Source organism: Octopus bimaculoides, chromosome 19, assembly GCF_001194135.2.
Source record: "Octopus bimaculoides isolate UCB-OBI-ISO-001 chromosome 19, ASM119413v2, whole genome shotgun sequence".
NCBI lineage: Eukaryota > Metazoa > Mollusca > Cephalopoda > Octopoda > Octopodidae > Octopus > Octopus bimaculoides.
The window spans coordinates 2,242,194-2,252,268 of NC_068999.1; the positions used below are offsets into that span (position 1 = coordinate 2,242,194).

Genomic DNA, 10,075 nt, shown 5'->3' on the forward strand with positions numbered 1-10,075 from the left:
GAAAATGGTAACAAAGTGCTTAAATCATGTCTCTACTGGCACAAATTCGAAAGACCAAATGAAGGAGACCCTGTTTCTAGCAGGTCCTGTTACATGATCTGCTAGAAACAGTAGGCAAATTCAAATCACCTTCAAATTATACTTTACTGTCTTAAAAGAGAAAAAGGATGATCGCATTGGATGATGTAAGCTTAGATGAACTACCCTTGAAGAAAAGACAGGATGGTCAAAGCTAGAATGTCTTTTATTCAATTCAAGCCCGATCCAGTGCTAAACAACAATAACAAGCCCTTGGTTCTTAAACTGATAAACCACGAGGCCCCTTTTCCCCATGATATCAGTAATGTTTTTTATCACCTCCCCCCATCCATCTCTTACATCACTTAGCTACCATTTTATGGAAGAAAAAGTAGTGGTGGTGGTGGTGCTTTTGACAGACAAAGGATTGACTGAAACTTCAAAGATTTTCCTGAAACACCAATTCCTTCGATACAGACCTTTAACCAGAACCAGGTCACCCAGTCTTGGACATTCCACTTCTTGAAGAGAGTTTCCTGGACAAATTCTTGATGTTTGCGTCGATTGGTGACCCACACAACAACCAAACAGTCTGGTGCGGCTAACTGTGGGACAGCAAGGTTCTCCAGGTTTGTATCTGATTCACACCAATATCTGAAAGAAACCAGGATTGAGGAAACACATAAATTGCAAAGACATCGATCACCATAAAGGAATGGCACTGTAGGATGGATGACGCCAAGGCAAGGACACACACACATACACACACGTATTGGTCAAAATCTGTTTGTTCACCTTTGTGAGACAATCTAACGAAACGAAGCAGGCCGAATCTTCTTTTACGTGGACTGTTTTTTATGTAGACTGTGTCAAGAGCAATACATAGGCCAAACAAAAAAAGAATGTGATCCACATCCCCTCCACCCTGTACCATCACTGCTAATCAATCAACCCATCAATCAGCTGGCAACACAGCAACTAGCCAACCTGTCTAGCCTTTACGCTCACGCTCACACACACTGATATACATACAAGTTCATACACACTGACACACACTGATGTATATATGCATATGTACACACACGCATATTGGACATCCACATACATACACAGACACACACTGAAGTACACACATGTACATACACCCACACACACGTGCACACATGCTCACACACACACACACCCCACCTTGTTAATTGCAGTAATCAGCAACTTCACAAACAATATTAACTGAAGCCAATTAACAAAACTTGTCTAATCATTCTCGTTACCATGACACAGTAACTGTGGTATTTGGTAAACACCACCCCCTCCCACTCATTGAAGTAAAATTCTTCCATAATCCAATATTTCAAACCCGTTCCTTTCTCACCCCCCCCCCCGCCTCCAGCATCAGATGGTGGGGGGGAGAGGGTTGAATGTCAATAGTTGCACCATTTACCAGTAATTAAACACCAATTAATAAGATCTTTAGGTCACCTGACTGTTCTTTTATTCCATTGTGGCCATGCTGGAGTACAAATTTGATGAGTTCTGTCAAACAAATTAACACTGGTGTCTATTTCAAGTCTGGTATTTATTCCGTCAATCCTTTCTTGTTAAACTGCTAAGTGAGGGGGGGGGGCGCAGACAAATCAATATACATCGTCAGTTGGTGCAAACAGAAAGAAACACACACAAATACATACATATATACATGCACACACACACAAACACATAGACACACATGTACATATATATACAACAGGCTACTTTCACCTTCCATCTACCAAATCTACCCACAATGCTTTGCAGGGATATAAGAGAAGACACTTAGCCAAGGGAGCCATACAGTGGGATGGAACCTGAAACTGTGTGGTTGGGAAGAAAACTTCTAACCACACAGCCATGTCTGCATCTATATAGCCATGCCACTCACTGGTTCTATTTCACGTTTTTATTGTTACTAGTCAACTAGTTAACCATTTAACCAATTAATTGATTGTTTGATTAATCAGCCAATCAATCAATCAATCAGCTAAGTTTGGTCTGTCTCAGACCTGGAACAGAAAGGTCATTCCATTGATGAGGTCATGAATAACAACAAAAGGAGTCTGACAAATCCAGCTAATTGAATAACTGATCAAACGAGTAAATTAACAATCGATTAATTAATAGGCAAAATAGTTGATGAGTTGACTAAAAGTAATAAAAGAAGTGAAAGAGAACCAGTGTGTGTTTATTATTATTGGCAGAATGACCCACCCAAGATACAACAAAATCTGTTGCACCACAACAGGAGGGGGAGGAGTAGGGTGATGGTTATAAGTAATTGTCTCTAATTTTTGCAAGCAATTTCTCAAGAGAAAGTTTTAGTCAACACTGGAGACTCCCCCCCCCCACCCCATCATTGAGACTGGTACCTTTCTGTTACCTGAACCCTGAACCCCAAGAAATATGTAAAAGCAAAGCTGATTTCTGTGGGATTTGAACTCAGAACATGAAGAGCCAAAACACGCACAGCAACAGATTTTGTTCAATGGCTGCCAATGACTCTGCCAGTCGGCCGTCCTGATGACGATAACGATGACGGCAACAACAACATCAGAAATGTCAACAACAACAACAAGAGTGACGAGGTGACCCAGAATGTTAAACCTATTAATGCGTGTGCGTGTGTGTCCTGCCCAACAGGAAGAAATATAATGGCACGCAAACATTACAAACAATGTAAACGAGATGATTTTTTTTCGGCTAATTATGTAGCTTCGTTAAATATCTTAACCCATCCCATAATTACCAAAATTCCTGCCTCTCCATCACTCCCTCTTTCTCTCAGAGCACATGTGTGTGTGTGTGTGTGTGTGTGTGTCGCTCACTTCAACATACCAATATGGCAAAACAATGTGCTTTATAAGAAATAAGAAACAGAAACTACTATTAAATGCCCCATGGTGGGAATCAACACTGGTACAGTAAAATTAAATATCAGCCTCAAAATCAGCTTCATTAACACCAAACACAAAAATTATGAAGATATTATTATTATCATCATCTTCGTTATTTTCTTGTAGTTATTGCTGTTAATTAATATTTTTATCATTATTGTTGTAGTTGTTGTTATCTTCATTATCATCATTACCATTATTGTTATTTTTTAGTTTCTATTATTATTATTATTATTATTATTATTATTATTAAGGTGGCGCATGGCTCAGTGGTTAGAGTGTTAATCTTATGATCGTGAGGTTGTGAGTTCGAATCCCGGACCAGGCTGCGTGTTGTGTTCATGAGCAAGACACTTTATTTCCCATTACTCCAGTTCACTCAGCTGTAGACATAAGTTGCAGCGTCACAGGTGCCAAGCTGTATCGGCCCCTTTGCCTTTCCCCTGGATAACACTGGTAGTGTGGAGAGGGGAGGTCAGTATGCATGGGCGACTGCTGGTCTTCCATGAAACAACCTTGCCCGGACTTGTGCCTGGGAGGGTCACTTTCTAGGTGCAATCCCAGGGTCAGTCATGACCAAAGAGCGTCTCAGCATTCAGGTGGCGAGCTGGCAGAATCGTTAGCACGCCAGATGAAATGCTTAGCGGCATTTCATCCATCTTCACAATTTAAGTTCAAATTCTTTCTTTGTCAATTAACACTATGTCTGACTTCCTATTCTCTATCTCATGGTCGCACTGAATCATAAAATCCCACAGGATCTTTGCATTATCATTTTCGATGATGCCTTCAGGTTTGTGGTCGTACCAATATTTAGCTCTGTCAAGTCCATACTTGTTGCAAAGTGTCCAATGGACAATCCTTGTTATATTGTCATGACGGTTCTTATACTCCTTCTGGGCTAGTGGCGTACATTGGCTGGTAATATGCCATACAGTTTCACCATTTTGTCCACAGATTCTACACTTATCACTTTCTGATGTGTTGTCTATTCTAATTATTATTATTATTGTTATTATTATTATTATTTGGTTATTATTATTATTGTTATTATTATTATTATTTGGTTATTATTACTATTGTTATCATTATTGTTATCAATATTATTATTGTTATTATCATCATAATTATTACAACTGCTATTATTCCTCTTATAATTATTGCTGTTGTTGTTGTTACATCATCATTATCCTCATCATCACCATCATCATCTTGCTTAACATCATTATCGTTGTTGTTGTTATAATTAATTATTTAATTGCGTAATTAAATGACATCAAGAGACAATCACATTTAGTGGAGTGGCTGCACAAAAACATGAACCAGTCTCTCATGTTCAAAAACAAACAAACCTAGATTTCCATTTCCGCACATTTATATATCACATCTTTGGTAAACACTGGTGCCATCAGTTATAAGTTTCCAGCAGACTAACCAAAGATTCACCTTATTTGTGTAACACCAGATTTACAGGGTGTGTCTCTGTAACTCGGGAGGAATAAATAACACAGGGTGTTTTTGCTTGATGCAGACATTGATTGACTTTGTAACTGATATGTTTGTCTTTCACTGATGGACATACACACATATACTTATATCTACATACATGTGTGTGTCTGCGTGTGTGATCATGCACATGTGTGCTTTTGTGTGCGTACGTGTACATGATGGGTTTCTTTCAGTTTCCGCCTACCACATCCACTGACAAGGATTTGGTCAGCCCAAGGTTATAGCAGGAGATACTTGCCTAAGGAGTCAAGCAGTGAGAGTAAGAGTGAATGCATGCACACACAGGCATATATACACACACACACACACACACACATATATATATATATATGTATACATGCATGTGTTATTACAGCAAACACTTCATAAATGATAACACCACCACGTCCCCAACGATTGTTGGTCTGTATATCCCACTTGACCTCCTCAATGTAACAGTCAGATCTCTCTCAACAAACTTCCGCCTCCTCCTCTCCCCCTTTTTCTTACACTTAAGGCAAGGACTGAATGAACAAGGGAACAACAGTAATGGATGTAGTCATGTGACAGTCACGTGACATTGTCACTGTAACAATCAAAATCTCCATCAGTGAATCAGGAAATTAATCAATCAATCCATTGATTTAGACAATTAATCTATCAGACAGTTAATCAGTCAATGATACAATCAATCAGACAATAAATCAAACAATCAATCAATCAGTAAAGCAGTCAATCAATCCAACAATCAATCACTCAGTTATCAATCAATCCATCAGTCAATCAACCAAAAATCAGTTTATCAAAAAAATCAGTACAATATGTTTGAATAGATGATAGAATGGTCATCAAGGGTGGAATGACTTTGATTAACTGGTCTACAAGGTCAGGACTGACCCTGGGTTAAACAACAACAACAACGGTGTACTCACGATTTCAGTCTCTTCACTGATTTGTTTTGCCATGGAGGATCAATCAGAATCACATGAAATGGACCACCTGGAAAAAGCAAACACAAAACCATTGAAAAACACATATATACACACACACATATATACACACACACATATATATAGGCATGTATGTACAGTCACACATATAGTTGTGGCTGTGTGGTAAGAAGTTTGTTTCCTAACCACATGGTTCGGGGTTCAGTTTCACTGCATGACACCTTGAGCAAGTTTCTTCTACTATAGCTGTGGGCTGATGAAAGCCTTGTGAGTGGATTTGATTGATGGAAACTGAAAGAAGCCCATCATGCATAAAGAGCCTATTCAACAAGACATCCAGTTTTCTTTCGTTAAATTATGTCCAAATTCTACAAGAACTTTCTTGAACTCACCTGCAAGTGGGTATATTTCTTTAAAAGTGTCCAAATTGGACAGCAGGAATGTGCTCTTGGATGGAAGCAGATATTTATGGTTAGCAATTGTCACAATCTGAGGAATTTCTCCATTATATTGGACTTTGAGAAATGATGGATTTTCATGTGCCACACAAAGTTCTGAAAAACAAACATTAATTCAATTTAATTCAATTTCAAAGACAATTATAATTGTTAAAATTGTAGAAATTATTCCAGAAAGTTAATAGAATACAATTTGAGGTGAAATCAAAAGCTGAGTTGAACAAAACAAAGCAGTTTATATAATTTTATTATACATTTCAATATTTTGGGGTAAAAAACTCTTTATCAAGAAAAAATTAAGAACAGCAATGACTGGTAACTTACTCTGTACCCAAATACAATTCATTGTATAAGATACTTATTTACACACACACACATACATAAATACATATCCAGACACACACACACACACACACACACAGACACATATCTATTTCTTTATTGCCCACAAGGGGCTAAACATAGAGGGGACAAACAAAAACAGACAAAGGGATTAAGTCGATTACATCGACTCCAGTGCATAACTGGAAATGAAGTGCCTTGCTCAAGGACATACAACCTACTGACTGTTGCAGAAACTGAACCCATAATCTTCTGGTTATTAGCTTGATACTCTAACCATTTGGCCAGGCATCTTCACACAGACACATATTCACACATACAAACACAAACACACACACACACAGGACTACCTACATTTTGTCCACTTAAACAAATTCACATATGCACTTGAATTTATACACACACACACACACACACACATACACACGTATATACAAACTTAACAATAACAACAATACTAACAGCAAACAGTATCAGTAATAAACACCTTTACAAAGAGCACCAGGGGGGGGCACCACCACCACCACCACAACCCCCCCTCTACCACCACGACCACCACCATCATCATCAACAACAACAGCAGTATTAATGCATGAGAAGATAATCAATTTAAGAGGAAACAGATGGTTGAAATCTACCACCACCACCGCCACCACCACTGCTGCCACCACTACTGTAATTAAAACTACAGTTACTACCACTCCTGTCATTACTATTCCTAGTGCTGCTGATGCTGCTACTACTACTACCACCAATACTACTACTACAACTACTGCTGCTGTTACTACATCACGACTACATCCAAAACTACTACTATGACCTCTACTGCTACTGCTGCTTGCTGTTGCTACAGATTTTTGATGGCCAGGTGTAAGGTCTGGAGTCTCACCAGATAGCTGGGTGGATATACAAATAGCTGGGTGGGTAGACAGATAGCTAGGTGGATGTGTAGAGGGCTGGGTAGGTGGGAGGAGGTAGATATAAGATGGCTGGATAGATGGGTAGATGAGCTGGGTGGATAAACTGCCAGCTGGAAGGATGGGTGGATGGGTACATAGCTGGGTGGAAGGGTAGGTAGTGGGATGGATAAACTGCCAGCTGGGAGGATGGGTGGACAGTTGTGTGGATGGGTAGATGGCTAGCTGGATAGGCTTTCTTTATATGGGTAGATTGTTGGGTGGATGGGTAGAAGGCAGCAAATGTGTAGCAAAGGAGGATGTAAAAAGGATGGACTATTAAAGTGGTGGCGGTGGTGGTAGTGGTGGTGGAGAAAACTAATAGGTAAAACGTTTCAGATTCTAAATGCATTCCCCTCCCCACCTTCTCTTTCATGATCCACCCACCCACACTACACATGCATGATTAAACTGTATACATACATACACACAGTTTCCATCTACCAAATCCACTCACAAGGCTATAGTAGGAGACACTTGCCCTTTTCTCTTTCTCTTTCTCTCTCTCTCTATAGGGAGAGAGAGAGAGTGAGAGAGATCATCATCATCATCACAGTTTAACGTCTGTTCTCCATGCTGGCATGGGTTGGACAGTTCGACTGGGGTCTGGAAAGCCAGGAGGCTGCACCAGGCTCCAGTCGGATCTGGCAGTGTTTCTACAGCTAGATGCCCTTCCTAATGCCAACCACTCTGAGGAGCCAGAGGGGGCTGGCATCAACCACATTTGGATGGTGCTTTTACGTGCCAGCAAGCACATACAACCATATACATACGATATACACACATCACACACACACGCTCAGGACTAGCCATATGCATCACTTCTCATATCCTTAACTCAAGGAATCAGCTGTTTCCATGTGAACGCACATGCATGCACACAGACACACGCACACACACATTTGGTTGAGAGGGTTGGTTGAAGGAGAAGAGGGGTTTCCATCGATGAGGGGAAGATAGAGATGTAGAAGAGTGTGTGTGTGTGTAAATATATAATAATACATATTGTGTATAGACATATATGTATGAGTGTATAAGTGAATGCATGCGTGTATATGCCTGTATATGAATGTGTGACTGAGTGTATGTGTATGTGAATTCAAAAGGACACACGGACAGATATATGTAAAATCTGCAATGATATTTCAAAAGTTAATTGAGTAAAAAGAAAATTAAGTTATTAGTTAAAATATTAATAATAATAATAATAATAATAATAATATGAACTAAGAATATAAAAGTGAAGTTACTAAAAACCTCATGAGCCTTTGATCATAAGAGACCCCTCGAGATTTAGACAAAGGAACTACATCTGTTCTCCAAGATCTTGAGGCAATGGTTTCTGTTCATACTTTTCACAGATCCTCCAAGACCTTGAGGGAGAGAGGTCGTGTTCATAGTTGTCGCAGACCCTCCAAGAACTTGAAGTAGAAGTTGTGTCCATAGCTTTTACGGATCCACCAAGATCTACAGATAGAGGCTGTGTCCTTAGAGGTTGCAAATGCTCCAAGATTTAGAGTCGGGGCCACATTCATGGCCATAACAGGTCCTCCAAGATCTTGTGGGGTCAATAGGGTTGACATTCCTCCTGTAAAACAGCAAGTTGATGATTTCAGGAAAAATATTACAGTGGGAGGGAATTCCATAAAAGAATGCAGTGGGGAGGAAGGGCTAAGTATTAAGATCAGTGTAGTGGGGTTAGTGGGGGAGGGTCATGTAGTAGAATAGTGAATTGGTTGATTTGGTAGAGCGTTTGATAGACTGTCTTGTGGTGTTTGTTCTGACTGTCTGTGTTCTGAGTTCAAATCCCACTGTGGTCATCTTCGCCTTTCAATGTCTTGGGGGCTGACAAATTGCTCCGGGATTAACTGGATTGGCAGAATGGTCTCAGGGTTAAAAATAGGAAGAGGCTCAATGAGGCATTTTGTTCATTCAGACTTTGGCATTCTGATAACAGTGATTGCCACAAACCATATTGACAGCAAGGTGAATAGGCCCACCACCTCCACCACACCACCATCATCATACAGCTACAATGTCCCCTACATACAATCCATCACCACCTAAACATTCTAGTCACTCCCCCTCCTTCTGTCACTATCTTTTAGTCATCATCTATCTACCCATTAGCTGATTAGGGTACCATCCTGACCCCCACAACCACTATCCACTTCCTAACCCTGGCAACAATTATAACCTCCAACCACCACCACCGTTACTATTACTACAACTACTCCTACCCTATCACAACTGACTCCTCCCCTTCAATCATTATGCACCACCACCACCACCACCAGTGCCACAAATGTTTCCCCCCTCTCTCTCTCCCCCCACACCCCTTCTGAACCAAATACAATCTGCAAACAGACACCATGGTTACCACTACCTTGACACAACTACCACCACCACCATCACTGCAATTCGTACCACTGATGCTACAACTACCAAACCCTCCCTCCACCACCAATGCATTTATATCACAGCCACTATTTCTTGACATACCACCACCAGCGCCACCACTGTCATCATCATCTCCCCCCTCATCATTACCACCACCACTACCATCACCATCATCATTGTCATCATCAGTACCATCATCACAACCACCACCACCACCACCATCATCACTATTATTACTATCATCAAAGCACCCCCATACACACAGCCTTTACTGCAACCACCACCACCACCATCATCATCATCATCATTTCAATAATATTACCACTGCTGCTGTTGCTTCTGCTACTACCACCACCACCACCACCACCGTCCATATACAGCTGTGATAAAATGTAATGTATTCAGTGACACAGTAACATTTAATAAGAAACCTCCCACCCATCCACCTACCCTACCCTTCCCTCAACATGCCACTCACCCCCTTTACTCTGGGTGGGGGTCAACGGAATGTCAGATGACAGATATGTTAATCTGTC

At 40.5% G+C, this 10,075-nt stretch overlaps 1 protein-coding gene across 2 annotated transcripts in view; it reads right to left on the reverse strand.

Annotated features, from left to right (window-relative positions):
- Positions 1-10,075, reverse strand: part of LOC106880387 (N(6)-adenine-specific methyltransferase METTL4) — an 85,069-nt gene that overhangs the window by 22,330 nt on the left and 52,664 nt on the right. For both annotated transcript variants that reach the window (XM_014930299.2, XM_014930297.2), the window contains 3 exons: positions 5,776-5,937; positions 5,366-5,432; positions 498-672 (listed from right to left, as the gene is read on the reverse strand). In XM_014930299.2, coding sequence (XP_014785785.1) covers positions 498-672; positions 5,366-5,432; positions 5,776-5,937 — 404 coding nt within the window. The remainder of the gene's footprint in view (positions 1-497; positions 673-5,365; positions 5,433-5,775; positions 5,938-10,075) is intronic.